A 15623-nucleotide genomic window follows, 5' to 3' on the forward strand; every position below is an offset into this window, starting at 1 on the left:
TAATGCTTGGAGCTATTTTCGAATTAGTTTTCACTAGAGTCATACATATTATTTATGATCACCTTTGCGTCAGGATCTCTAAACTTGTGATATCTCATTGGCATTTCTTACAAGATTGTTTAATCCAATATATATACGTATATGTATATATAAATGTACGGTAATATTGGACGTTACAACTATGAACTAGTTGTTATAGCGGTTACTTAAGTTTAAAGTTCAGCTTCGGAAATCGGAACTAAGTGACTTTTATGATGCAATTCCGAAAAAAAGAGACCGAAAACTGAAAATATTTCATTTCTGATTTGAACAATTTATTAATCAGTTAACTGTTTTGACAAGTATACTGCTTATAAGCAATAAGTAGTGACAATTTGCAAATTAAATAACAATCTTTGTGACAACTCAAGTTAGTTCGTAAACTTCAAGATGCTTAAAATACTTTAAGGTCAAGTAATGTTGCTGTCTGTTCGGGATAATTGGAGAGTATTAAGCAAGCTTCATAATCCTTCATCATTTCAATATATATTTCCAATAATAGTTTATTTTGGAATATATTTATGTCTGATCGAAGCAAGTAAACCACTCCAGCGAAGGTACGCACTGTACCATGCTTTGCTCTACACCATTCTCTAAAGGCAATGTAAAGTAATAAATTAATAGTCTAGTTTTTTCGTTTCCATGCAAAATATTTATGTTAATTTAAGTAAATATATAATTGTGAACATTGACATAAAAGAAGTAAGGAAATTATATTCGGCGGGGGCTGAATCTCGCATACACACCACTATGCTTTTTGCATTCTACTCTCTAGGTTCTTTTATTTGATACCCATATCGATGTTATAATTAAGAAAAAAGTAATTGCAGTGTCTACCGTATTAATTTTACAATTAATCCATTTTTAAGCAGATCATGTATATTCATTTGAGAAATGTACAAAGTGCTTTCAAACATTCTCTCTTGTATGTGCTGCGATAAACAAACATAAAAAAAAAAAAATAATAATAACATTTAATCGCTTGCAACTTTGCGTGGGTTGGACGATTCTGTCCATTTTTGTACATAAAGAGTAGATTGTTTCGTGAAATAAATGTGGAAAATTTCGACTGTGTTTTTTACTAATTGTATTCTTCACCGAATGATAATTACGTGCTAAATTTACAATGTTTTACAACGTGTATTAATCGAGATTAAAGTCGAATTTGATATTGATTGTTCATTCCCAAAAAATAAACTAAATAAAATAAAAGCAAACGTGGATCGCTCATAATAATTGGTAAAAATTGAAACAATATCAGAGAAAACTTGGAAAGTTCAATGCCGTTTAACCGGTGGCAACATTATTTGTCAAGATGTATATAGTCCAGTAAAATATACTGTTATTAGCCTTTTAAACCAAAGGAAAAGCTGCAACTTTATAAATAGTAGGTATTCAAAATACGTCCCTAAAAGAATTACGCTTGCTAGTTGAAATTCTTTTTTGTCTTTTTAACTGGTTAAAATATGAAAATAATTTTTTTGCTTACACTCTTTTCAACTCTTTTGTTTTTGATTTCTATTACTTTTCTCTTTCTATATTTTAACTTTCATGTTTAATATTAATATTTTTTAATTTTATCAATTTTATTCTTAGTTTTACTACTCCTACTGGTTTTTTGATTTCTTAGTTGTTTTTTCACCCAAATTTATCTTTTACGGTTAGTAATTTTCTAAACAATTATTGAAATAATACTCAAGAATTTTTTCACAAATCCTTGTTGCAACAAATTCATAGAATTTTGTAATTACCATATAGGAATACATTACATATATGCAAATACTTATTACAAAGGTAAACGACAGATGTAACAATATATGAGTTGAAATAGAAGACTGTTATTGTTTATATGTTGGGTCTTAAATGTTTGTTAACTGATTGTTGTAAAATTGCATTTGTGTGTTGCATACGTTCTTAATTGTGTGTTTGAATAACCATGACGATGCAGTGAGTGCCACAACTCATCTGATCGCATTAAGGTGCGAGTCTGGGATGAGGACAACGATCTGAAATCGAAATTGCGTCAGAAATTGACACGAGAGTCTGATGATTTTCTGGGACAAGCTATTATTGAAGTGCGCACTTTATCGGGCGAGATGGACGTATGGTATAATCTGGAGAAACGTACGGACAAGTCGGCTGTGTCTGGTGCAATACGTCTGCATATATCTGTGGAGATAAAAGGCGAAGAAAAGGTAGCGCCCTATCACGTGCAATACACCTGTCTGCACGAAAATCTATTTCATTATCTTTGTGAAGATAATTGTGGTATGGTAAGTATATATTTTAAAAGTCATGATGTTAAAATTGTTAAAAGTGAAAAGAGCCACATAAAAAATAAACAAATAACTTTGCCAATATAGGTCAAATTACCACAGCAAAAAGGTGATGACGCTTGGAAATTGTATTTCGATGAAATACCGGAAGAAATAGTAGATGAATTTGCGATGCGCTATGGAATTGAAAACATCTATCAGGCTATGACACACTTTCATTGCCTTTCTGCCAAATATCTGTGTCCTGGAGTGCCAGCAGTAATGAGCACGTTGTTGGCAAATATTAACGCTTATTACGCACACACCACAGCCTCGTCATCCGTATCTGCTAGCGATCGTTTTGCCGCTAGTAATTTCGGGGTAACTGAAACATTTTTTGCTTTTGTTGCTTCTTTCGTGCTATGCATTCTTATCTCACCCCTAGAAAGAAAAATTCGTTAAACTTTTGGACCAATTGCACAATTCACTACGAATAGATTTATCAATGTACCGTAACAACTTTCCTGCTTCCAGTCAAGAAAAACTTATGGATCTCAAATCAACGGTCGATCTCTTAACCAGCATTACTTTCTTCCGTATGAAGGTATTATCAAACGACTTTTTTCTTTTATTTATATATTCTCTATTTTTTATAACCACCACCAAGAAGAAAACTTTTCTTAATTTTCTCGAGCTCTTACTAACATTTGTTTAAGTGGCGCTTTTGCAAATAAAGTTTGAGCAAAACAAATTCACTAACTAGTATAGTTAACATTTTAAATTTTAGTTTGAAATAGTCGTAGATTGCAGACGCTCATTACCGCATGAACACGTTTGCATAATAAAAGTTTACTAATTCAAAAGCGGGCCAGACGTGTGAAGAACAACTAGTCCATTATATGTCCGCTTGTTTAATAAAAAGTTCTACGAAAGAGAATAGTAGTAGGCCTTCAAGGAAGTGAGCTCTAAATATAAATGTGTATCTATGAATGGTGAAAAAGAGATAAAAGTATTAACAGGGTGGTGTTAAATAAAGTTACAAAGCTTTTGAACGTTGAAGATGAAATCTAATAATTTATTCTAAATTAGTAGTAATTGATATGCCGGCTAAAGTTGGTTTACGTTTTACATTTCCAACAAAATATTATTTAACTAAGATGTTATTTGTTACTAGGTAGAAGCTAAAAAACATCAAAACTTATTTACTACGCTGTTTGAGAAAAAGCATCCATGAAGCGGTACTTCCAACTAATTAAAATAAAACTCAATTATTTATAACTAGCTGTTTGGGTAAAAGCATCCATAAAGCGGTATTTCCAAATAATTAAAATAAAGCTCAATTAGTTGTAACTCAATATTAGCTAGTCTATGCAAACTCGTAATCCAACAGTTGAAAGTTTGACAGAAAAGTTAAATAAAAATCAAACGGCACATGGCTGCAACTATTATCTGAGATCCCTGAGAGAGTTGAGTACTAATTATGTATGACGACAGCTAAATTTCCTTTTCGAGTTTCGGTATTTTTATTTTACATACGCACATATCTGTCAAATTAGGTGTAAGCTAATTAGCTCACGTTTTGCGTTAATGTTGGTTTTTCAGCGTAGAGTTTATAAGAGAAAACACCTGTAAATAAAAAATAAACTAAATATCGAACAAAACTTACAAAACGCTGATTCAAACAATTTTAAACCATTGAATTTTAAAATGAAACAATGTAATCAAAAATATAAAGCTCTCTTTATAAGACCATTTTCATCAAAGCATTTTTTTGGAATGTAACACAAACTAAAGTGATTTTCAGTTCACTTTAAAATAATATAGATTCTTTAGAGGTAGATTCATACAATAAAGCATACATATGTAAAATAAAAATAATTAATAATATTGATGGATGCCCAATGAGCGCGACTGATTGTTACTGAAATGAATTTATGCAAATTAGCAAAAAACCACTTATATAGTTGATATTAAATCAATTGTGATTGTGCTTAACTGCGCGCGCAAACAGTCCGCGAACTACTTGTCTTGAAGCCATATTTCTTAGTTTTTGCAGTCTTGCATTTGTTTTTTTGTTTTGCTTTATTGGAAATCTTTATTATTTCATTTCATTTTATTACACATTTTACCTAATTATGCTTTTACGTTTATATGATTTTGTTGTTGATTATAACCTTATTTTGGCTTTATAATTTCGAAATAAATACTGACTAAAAAGAGACATAGATAATGTAAAACGAAACGGTTGCGTCGTCGAAGCGAAAGCTACTTAATCAAAAGATACGCTATCAGTACCCAGACTGCTGGCAGAACATGTGAAGGCTTACCAAGATTTTTCACAAATTTTATAATGCGAGCAAACCCATGGAATACTGGCTATAATCGATATACAAGTTATATAAAAGTATTGTTTGAGTATGCTTCATTTGCGGTGAATATCAAAGATTGGGCTAAATCAAATATATCTTGTTTTTTAAATTTTTGAATCCACAAATTATGATTGACGAATGTAATTTCAGGTTCAGGAGCTTTCTAGTCCTCCTCGCGCAAGTACGGTCGTCAAAGATTGCGTCAAAGCTTGTCTTAGATCCACCTATCAATTCCTATTCGAGAATTGTTACGAACTCTATAACCGGGAATTTCAGGTAAATCTTACGAATATCCGTTACTTACAAATTTTTGCAAATTCTTACATTCCCTCAGGTGGATCCAAACGAAGCTAAACGTGATTCTGATGACCATGGGCCTAAATTAGATAGCGTCGATTTTTGGCATAAACTTATAGCGCTTATTGTATCCGTGATTGATGAAGATAAAAATAGCTATGGATCGGTGCTCAATCAGTTTCCACAGGAACTAAACATAGGACAAGTATAGTATTTTTTTCTCATTTTTAGAAATCAGTTATGCGTAGACAATTTAAAATAAATGTTACCTTAATGACAAAACAACAGGGGGGTGGACAACAGCACTGTAGAACATAAGACAATGACAGAAGAAAAGAAGAAAGTTGGAACAGCAATTTCAGAGTAATAGCAGTTTACACTACCTTTACTGATCACACTTTATACAATTAAAAAAAGTAAACTTCAAATATCTCGTATTTCAAACTAAAGAAAAAATTTCTTGGAGAGCAAAACCAATGTGGTCTTTGAATAATAAAGTAGTTTTTAACTTGTACTGAAATTTTTTGCTATTACCCTTGCAATTCACTAATTCCCTTGACTGATCACCGAAACTGTAAAAATAGCGTCAAATAAGCAATACTTTTTCGTAATCGTAATTTTTTGTTTCAGTACAAAAACAACCAAAAAATAACTTTTTTTGTATAATTTGCTTTGGAATTTGCTTTGTTCAGCTATCGGCTGCAACCATGTGGAGTTTATTTGCTGTTGATATGAAATATGCTTTGGAGGAGCATGAACAACACCGTCTCTGCAAATCATCCGCGTATATGAACTTGCATTTTCGAGTGAAATGGTTGTATAGCAATTATGTAAAAGAGGTTCCTCCGTATAAAGGGGCTGTTCCTGAATATCCAGCTTGGTTTGAACCTTTCGTAATGCAATGGTTGAATGAAAACGATGATGTCTCCCTCGAATATCTTCATGGAGCGTTTAATCGTGATAAAAAGGACGGGGTAGGACGATTTTTCACAATCTGGTACAAACTATGTAATTTCCTAATTTTTTTATGTACATATATGTGTGTGCGTAGTTTCAAAAGAGCAGCGAACATGCCCTTTTCTCTAACTCGGTGGTTGACGTGTTCACACAGTTGACACAATGCTTCGATGTTGTTAGCAAACTCGAATGTCCCGACCCTGAAATAATGAAACGCTACATGAGACGATTTGCTAAGACCATCGTTAAGGTGTTAATAGCCTATGCCGATATAGTCAAGAGGGAATTTCCAGAGCATATGAAGGATGAAAGAGTTGTAAGATGCTTAAGAACTTTTAAAGGATGGAGCCTCAAATTTATGTTTTGTTTTCGCTAGGCTTGCATTTTAATGAACAATATTCAACAACTGCGTGTTCAGCTGGAGAAGATGTTCGAATCAATGGGTGGAGACAAACTGGAAGAAGACGCTGCTAACATACTTAAAGAATTGCAACAAAATCTAAATTTTGCCTTAGATGATCTGGCTTCGAAATTTGCTGTGAGGTAATAGCTATAAATGGCTATATTTTTTATTTAAAATGGCACTAAAAGACATTCCGTACAGTTTGGAACCACGGATTACCCAATCCGTAAGGGAATTAGGTGATTTGTTATTGGCCATCAAGGGTGGAACCGGACCATGCCAAAACGTGAATACTTCTAATCAGGTTGCTCAACGAAATGCTGTAGCCGTCGAAGCTGATGAAGTACTGCGCCCACTAATGGACCTCTTAGATGGATCCTTAACACTGTACGCGCAATCATGTGAAAAGACTGTTCTGAAACGTTTGCTAAAGGAGCTGTGGAAAATTGTAATGCGTACTTTGGAAAAGACCATAGTATTACCACCCATGACAGATAAAACCGTAAGCTTGCAAAATTCATGTTTAACCACACTTGTTTTTACTCACTTTTGATTTTTAGATGATGTTTAAACATTTGACAGACAATGCTAAAAACCTCGCTTCGAATGCTAAAATCGAGGATATGGGTCGCCTATTTAAATCTCATATGGCTGGTAAACAGGATGTAAAAAGTGCTTTAAGTGGTGTAATGGATATTTCCAAAGAGGTGGAAAAGAATCTTTCACCTAAACAGTGTGCTATTCTTGATGTAGCATTAGATACGATAAAACAGTACTTTCATGCTGGTGGTAACGGCTTAAAAAAAACGTTCCTTGAAAAATCCCCAGAATTACAAAGTTTACGCTACGCATTGAGTCTTTACACTCAAATGACCGATACGCTTATTAAAACCTTCATATCAAGTCAGGTACATGAAGGTAAGCTAATATTACGAACATATTGGACATAATCTTCATATTAATAATTTAACACGTACTGCTTTCAGAAAATCAAGAGGAAAGTGTAGGAGAAATATCGGTGCAAATTGATTTATATTCCCATCCTGGCACAGGCGAATATAGGGTTAACGTTAAAGGTAAATAAAATGTGCTGCAATTGTTACTGCAATTGTTTATTTCCCTATTTATTTATTTTCAATGTCAAGATAAATCAACTGATTGTAACGCATTAAACATCCTTTACAATATACATATGGTGACTTGGCATAATAATGTCCGTTTTTCTTTGAATTGAAATCAAGACTCAAAAAACCTAAGAATATTTATAGCACTATCAGCTGTAATTATACAATTATACAATCTTTCCTTGTAAATCAGAGCAGTCAATTAAAAGCGTGCTATTAACAATTGGTAACAGAATTATCGGTAGAAAATGAGAAATCGTCAGCTGAAATTGAAAACTCCTAAATATGACCTTGTCAATTAACAGCTAGAATTTGCGATCAGTAAATATGACTGCAATTGAGGATTTCTGAACTTCAATTCAACTCTGATTTTCAGTTGGACACTTAATATCTTCTGTTTTCAATTTCCGATATTTATTGCAGTAAAGCACCTACTTATGACTTACAATCGCCGAGGTCGTACTGGTTGACGTTATCAGGTCATACTATTTGTTTTTGCGGTATATGCTTAAAAATCAAGAATGGGTTTACTTCTCTTGTCATCGAGTAAACTCGATATCGAACTTGCAGCTTGGGTTGATGGTACGTCATAATGTATGAATGTTTGAATAATATCATACGTAGAATATCATACATTAGTTCGAAGGCAAAATATCAAAAGAGATACAACTTATCCAGCTTTGCTTTATATGATTTCTAATTTTTCCACCAATCTTTATAAAGTTGTTGAGAAGGTTTTGGACGCATATTTTTGTTAGACTACTTTGCACAATATCATGACTAATGCCATGTGAGGAACTTCATATTTACACAAATGTTGTGGAAAATAGCACTCACACCTTCGTGCTGAAAGTCCAATTGTTATGTCCATCAACGAAGGATAGAGATATATTCATTTTGTTATAATATTTTCAAAAGGACACTTAAAGACCCTACAAAGTGTCCTATCTGTCTGTCTTTGTGTGTGGTCTACGTTGTTGATACTCTCCAGATTGCAAAAACTAAGATATCGACTTCAAATTTAGTAGAAACAGAGCGTACAGCAAAAATTTGTGTATATTTGCTTATTATCCACAAATTAAGAAAAGATAGCAGCCAGAAATTTTCTGCATTTACTTTACAGAAAATTACTATTTATGTGGAAAAGCGGAAAAATTCGGTTATACCACACACGACTTAGTGGACTAATCTTTTCATCGCAATACCGTCGAAATGGGTATCAAATAAAAGGACATGGAGAGTAGAATTCAAGTTACGACAAGCTAATTAATTTTAAATTAATTATAGTAGACGTCACGACATGATGGATTGATTTTTTCATAACAATATATTTTCATGAACTAGAAGCCTTGAGCCTTGATTGCAATAATTCGGCACTTATGATCACAAAGAAAAGAACAATATTTCTTTATTTATGTACGCTAATAATCCGATTAAATATTTATCACAATAACGTTTTGGCTATGAAATCCTTTCCAATTAAAATACATATACTCATTTTCAAAGAAAGATTACACGCTTACCTCGTGGAATTTCATACTTCTTAATGAGCACTTTTTACATCCCAAGCCGTCTCTTTTGAACCGTATAACACGTCCACATATTTTTTCTCTGATTTAACTAAGTGGTCTACTTGAAATGTTCCACACTACACTCTTGGACAGCCTAATAAGAAAATCGTTCCCAACAATAAGCAAAAAACTGCCACATCTCAGATGCAATAAAGCGGCACAAGATTGCAAAATGGAGGAAACAGCAATGAACTTGTGCCTCTCAAAATCTATTCTGCAATGAAAATACACAAATTCTACCTTACTCAATCGAAAGCGTTGGATAAACCTAAAAAGTACATTTTTTGTGTCAGGAATATATTGAATCGCAACCCCGTAGAAACTTATTTTCTCCGTGGCAAGGAAAAACGGTTATTCTTATCCCTCAACACTCTCCTTTGGATGTTCACAAGACTTTCATCCGCAGGTGCTTCTCTGGGCAGATTTGTAGGTAACAATCGGAATTATATAAAGAAGTCCATTTGTTCTGCAACTTGAAATTAAATTACTGATTTATATTGATGTTAAACTATTAAATACATTTGCTTCAGTTTATTTATATCTTATTCACTACACTTTCTTTTCTTCTTTTTTTTTTTTTTAATTGATTTTAATATTTTCACTATCTTTTCCTAAATTTATATTTGGTTTGGTATATAAACCTTTCTTGTTTTTCTTTGCATTAATTTGTTATACACGCCAATAATATCACAAATATTCCTTTCCATATGCAATAAACGAGAAGACAAACTCGATGCGAAAACGTTTGAGCGCAATTAACCCAAAATGCGATCGTATTTTAGTTTTTCATTAGTACAATAGCCTGATAACGACAATAGTAAACCGTCTCTATCTAAGTCAAATGTATTCACAGCTGTTTAATTAGTGGTACTTATTCCTTAGAAATGCCTGTTTAATAATTATTTCACTTTTTTATTGCGAACACTGTACCAAAATAAGCTATTGTTCATGTGTGGCAGAAGTAAGATATTTGTCGCACTTTTATAAAATTCAAAATACAACTGAAATAATTATGTCAATCGTTAACAAAAAGCATGTGTTATAATAAAAAGAGCAAGGAAAAAAGACAATCTTTGGGAACATAAAAAATATTGAGACGAAAACAAGTACATTAGTTACATATTTAATGAATTCAGTTTTTTATATTTATTTATTTTGCTTTTTTAATCAAGAAAAACCAATTTTTTCAAATTACTTTGAATTATTCTTATTTTGAAACTAGGGAACCCCTATGAATTTCTTAGCGTTTCTCTCAAGTCCTTTATTCGAATTTTATATGGAGCGCGATTAAGACACAATTATTAAATATCTGTGCATGTATTTTGTTATAACAATAGTTCAAATATGGTTTATTAGTCTGTAAACTGTGTTACGATATTTTTATACTCAATTTGCGCATACCATTTTTATAGTGCTGTAAGATATAAAAGGTGTTTCCTTATTTGTTCCAAACTATACGCGGTTTCGACCCTACTCACAAAAATTTTTTGCTCGCTTTGCTTGCCTTGCACCATATCGTTTTGGATAATATTAAAGTCGCCAAAGCCGGCGAAATCTAGTAAAAAGTTAGGGAAACTTTTGAACTGAAGACTTCTAGCCGTGTATATTCATTGCTTCCAATATATTTTATTTTAATTTTAAAGCCTGATAGCGACTAAGCCATGTGGCATTTGTAATATATTACAGCACATAGTGCAACGTATCTTTTATATCATAGAAAACAAACTCAAAGACCTCACGGATCTCCTCCCATTTGAGCGTTCTTACAAAAAAAGTCTTTGTTTGCCAAGGTTTTGTTTTTAGTATTGTATGATAGAAGTTCGTCTAAAATAGACATTTCAGCAAAAATTTACTGTGTTAAGTGTGAATCGCATAGGCCTATTTGTCGGACCTCATCCCAGCCATGGAACATAAACCTTTCTAGGAGCTATAGGAGCTTTCTAGGAGCTATAGTTTTCGGTGGTTTGTGACGAAAAGAGGTGAAGTATTGTATTAGACGAAATGGTGTGAGTTATTCCTTGGTCAACCTTGGCCGAATGTAACATTGAAACTTCTTTATCCTTACAATGTTACTGTTGTAATATACGCATAATTCTAGTTGTGGCCGCAAATGACTTGAAATGGCAAATACCATCCGGCATGTTTCGCCCTTTTGTGGAAATTAATTTGATTGGGCCGCATTTGCAAGACAAAAAACGGAAGTTTGCAACAAAATCAAAATCAAATAATTGGTCTCCGAAATACAACGAATCATTTAATTTGTAAGTATGATTTCTTGTGATATTTCTTTTTATCTTCTTTCTCGTTTTGTCTTTCTTTCTTTTGAAGCACTATTGGCACAGAGGAGCAATTAGATTTCTTTGAATTACATATTTGTGTCAAAGATTACTGTTTTGCCCGTGATGACCGTTTAGTCGGTGTAGCAGTTATACCTCTTAAGGATATTCTAGAAAAGGTATGCTTGAAATAAAACTAATTAAAGTGGTTTATTTGTTTTAAGCTCTCAAAGAACCATGTTATTTTGCTTTCGCCTTAAGAAAATCTTGCATAGAATTAATGAAAAAAGCCATCTTGAAATAAGAAAGGTTAATAGAAAAAGGAAAAAGTTTAGGGAGTGATAAGAAACGCGTTGACCAAAAATACAACGACAGCGTATTAACGCGATACCGTTTTCGAAAAAATATTTTTTCTCTGCCATATCTGAATAGATCTCGAACACTGCAGAAACTGGGAGGACAAGTGTAATTTTATCCTAACATAACAAGCAGTGCTGACATTGACTAGGAGGGCAAAGCAATTAAATATAATTTTTTATCCTTTTGGCGGATATATGATTTCATCATGTGGAACATATTTAAATGTGGAAGAAATGAATGCATTGCCAAATTTTTGTGAAGAAAGTTCGCGGCTGTACCTGTTGCATGCGAAACCACTTATAAGTACACGGATGCAAATTATATCCCAAACTACTATACAATAAATGTTGACAAGAACTTAACCCTCGCCCCACCTCAGATCTAGAAATCGACTTAGATTCACACATGGTATATTAAGCATATATATGTGTTGGCCCAGCAACCAAGTCTATAAAATCTGTTCCAGCATACTTCCGCAACCAGTCCGGTCACAACATCGTTTCTCAGTTGCAAACAGGATTCTATTAAGAACTCAAACAACAACATAGAATCCGAAACAGAAAAAAAGAAGAAGAAGAGGAAAGTATTGTGATACGAAGGAGTTTATTAAAGATAACAACGATAACTAATCGTTCGAATTCAATGAATTATTTTCCAGTCTACAATAACGTTTGATTGGTTGTGCTCGTTGCGAAGACGAAAAGGAACGCAGTGAGAGATTGCCCCAAAATGTTTATTATCAGCAAAAATAAACTGTAAGTACTTTTTCAACGAGGTCGACTTTACCGAAATCATGCCAATGCAGTATAGTGCCACATCTAATGACACAAATGAAGCAAGTAATATAGAGGATTAGCCTTAACATCTTATCTTCGACTTCCAAAATACTAATAATATCCCCTTAATTATTCCAAAAACTTATTACCTTTCATCGTTATGTTACGTTCTTTTAAATGTAATTTTAATCAGAAATAGCTCTGTATTTCCTTCTAATTTTCTGTCTGATTTGTTTCTGTCTGTATTGTTTAACTTACAGCGTTGACATCGTTGGCATATAAACAAAAGAAGGTACTTCATCGTAAACACATCGTATTAAGATAATAAGCTGGACGGAAATGTCTCCTTTCTTAGTGGTTTAAACAGTTTTATAGACCAGTAGGTGTGAATACTACTTCTCATAGGGCAACCGGACCATCATTGCGAAGATCGTCAGTGCGCGTTTTATTTTTGTGAAATGTGTGTTACCAATTTTTCGGAAAGGATTTTTATAGCATTTGGGATTTTCCTTGTCACTACAAGAGAAAAGCGCCTTTTCCTCGGGCTTCCAAACATAAGTTTAAATTTAAAGAAAAAACCTATGAAAAAATTTATTAGTAAATGTATTTATTATGTACATAATTTGTAAAAAATTATTTGTATTTTATTCACATTTATTCTACAATGGAACGCCAAAGGTTTTATTAATAACTTGAATGAACTCCATATGCTTATATGTGATTTAAACCTTAGTATTATATATCTTCAAGAGGCTCACTGCAGGAGTTCTTCTAATCCAATACCATCCAAGTCGTGTACCGAAACCTATTCAAAATTAATAATGAAAACAAGTGTTGGCGTCTTTATAAAATTCAACATGATACCAAAAATTGGTTAATGCTGATTAATAATTTACCAACGCAAAAGTTGCAAACACTCAACATTATCGAACTCTTGTTTTCCAAAAAATATAGTTGGAAAGCGCACTGTTTCCGGTCAAAGCATTCTACTTCAACTAGGGTGAACTTCAAATAATGCATAGCTTGCAAAGGCCGTGCGCACGTTAAAACCATTTCTTACCTTACCAAAATGTTTCTTTTCAATAAGATTGATCATGATCGAATAATTTATGGCAACAGCCGCAAATCTAATATAAACGGCACGGTCTACCATCAAGTCATCTGACGGTCTGTCACCTGCCTACACCGTACGAGATGCTTCACGACAAGTTCTGCTTGATCACATATTCGATGACTGTGGTTCAAGTTTCACGACTAAAGTCAGCCAGAGTTATCCTTTAAGATATGAACGTTGCTTGTAAAAACCAAAACACTGTTATTATCACTGTTAGCCGGCGTTAAAAATTATCCCGAATTCCTCGACTTGCAGTTGGAGCGTCGTTAGGGATTATCATCACAACGCCTGGTGATAAGGTTAAAACGCATTGGTTACCTGGTCGGTTTACTGGGAAATAAGCAATTTGATTGATCGGCGAAGCGTGGTGCTTCTGCACTTCTAACTATGGGCGATACTGTGTAAACGGGCCTCCAAACATACATTAGAAGGAAAGTTAGCCAGAAAAGTGGGAAAGCAAATCTATAATAGCATCATCAGCACTAACCCTTTATTAACCATCGCTTAGTTCCTCCTTTCACCAAATGTCATCAAAATGAAGATCGAAAATTTGCGAGAATCCGAGCTCGCCAACAGGAATTTCAGTCATCTTCTTTTCCAATCTACAAGTATGGACTAATTTTTATAATAAACCACCTGGTTGCTGTGACTCCCTAAACTTTTCCTTTATTAAAATAATCACCTACGTTGCTAATGCCGCACTTTTTTGTTTCATTCTAAGAAATCATTTCATAAGTTATAATTCATTATTTATACTAATAATGATGATAATAGTAATAAAATATACAATAAGCGTTCCTAAATATTGAATACATACATACTATGCATCTTGACGTGTTTGTAGGGATCTGTAGCCTGCTGGTTGCCCCTGCAAAGACGTATCCAAATGGATGAAACTGGCTGGACTATATTGCGGATTTTATCACAACGGAACAATGACGAAGTTGCTAAGGAATTTGTGAAACTGAAATCCGAAATCCGTCAAGAACCAACTGCTGGGACTTAAAATAAATGAGTAACATTAAAGTCACTAATGCACACATGTAAACGAATATCTCATATTGTATGGACGGACTCCGTACGGAACAAAAACAGTCTATAAAAAACTGCTCTCATAATGGTACCCCGTTCTCCATTTATTTTGATATATATATCATATACATTATATATCATATACATTATATATATCATGTACATTATATATATAAATATATGTATGTACGTATGTGTCATATACAACATATATATATATTTATATGTATATATACATCCACGGTTTATGTGTGCATGACCTTATGTGAGTTATATTGCCAAATATATAAAAATAAATAGTTTTGTAAAACGATGGGTAGACAGGAAAAGTAAGAAAGTTATAAGAAATGCAAATGTAAATACACACTACTAATATGTTTAAACATTTAATTAAATATATGTATTCAAATATATGTCCATAAATACATTCATACCAACCGAGACACACACACATACATCAGAATGACTTACTATTCTAATATAAGAGTGGACGGACAGTACATTTACGTAGAAGCTTAACAAACCGCCTACTGCACAACTACACCTTACTGAAAGGGTTAATTCTACCCTTCTAAAACAACAACAAAATCCTACTCTGCATGTTTATATTATATATTAAAAGTTCTAATTTAATCGTAGATAATAAAAAGAAGTTAGAAACGGAAAGAACAAATATTGTACGTCTACCTAATTTTAACATAATAAAATCATAACCATTATTAAAGAACTCAATTCAGAAAAGTAAAATGGAACTAATTTTCTGAACACTCTTATCAACGTAATAGTAATATGGAAATCGGGAGTATAAACGTTGGTTTTAATAATAAAAAATATTGTTATTGTGCCTATTTAACTAAATCCTTAATTATTATTTGATTATTTTCAATTTTTTCTTCTCCGGACTAAAGTGAACTACTTGTATGGCAAAGCCACTGTATGCCCACGTAAATATCTCGAGAAACGAAGCAAAATTATGTCGTTGAAATGCGAAGGTAAATGTAACAGCGCATTCCCAGTGGTAAAAATGTGAAGTAAGGAACGATACGTTGC

General features: G+C 33.1%; 1 protein-coding gene across 7 annotated transcripts in view; it reads left to right on the forward strand.

Moving 5' to 3' along the window:
• The window catches only part of LOC119643365, a 141506-nt gene extending 126791 nt beyond the window's left edge, over positions 1–14715 (forward strand). For all 7 annotated transcript variants that reach the window (XM_038042715.1, XM_038042716.1, XM_038042717.1 and 4 more), the window contains 14 exons: positions 1988–2312; positions 2403–2675; positions 2740–2898; positions 4814–4939; positions 4998–5165; positions 5653–5934; positions 6012–6233; positions 6294–6460; positions 6522–6822; positions 6881–7238; positions 7307–7396; positions 11114–11276; positions 11344–11470; positions 14386–14715. In XM_038042715.1, coding sequence (XP_037898643.1) covers positions 1988–2312; positions 2403–2675; positions 2740–2898; positions 4814–4939; positions 4998–5165; positions 5653–5934; positions 6012–6233; positions 6294–6460; positions 6522–6822; positions 6881–7238; positions 7307–7396; positions 11114–11276; positions 11344–11470; positions 14386–14547 — 2923 coding nt within the window. In that variant the 3' untranslated portion in view covers positions 14548–14715. The remainder of the gene's footprint in view (positions 1–1987; positions 2313–2402; positions 2676–2739; positions 2899–4813; positions 4940–4997; positions 5166–5652; positions 5935–6011; positions 6234–6293; positions 6461–6521; positions 6823–6880; positions 7239–7306; positions 7397–11113; positions 11277–11343; positions 11471–14385) is intronic.
• Positions 14716–15623: the final 908 nt, after the last annotated feature.

The sequence above is a fragment of the Glossina fuscipes genome, unplaced genomic scaffold (genome assembly GCF_014805625.2).
Source record: "Glossina fuscipes isolate IAEA_lab_2018 unplaced genomic scaffold, Yale_Gfus_2 60510, whole genome shotgun sequence".
NCBI lineage: Eukaryota > Metazoa > Arthropoda > Insecta > Diptera > Glossinidae > Glossina > Glossina fuscipes.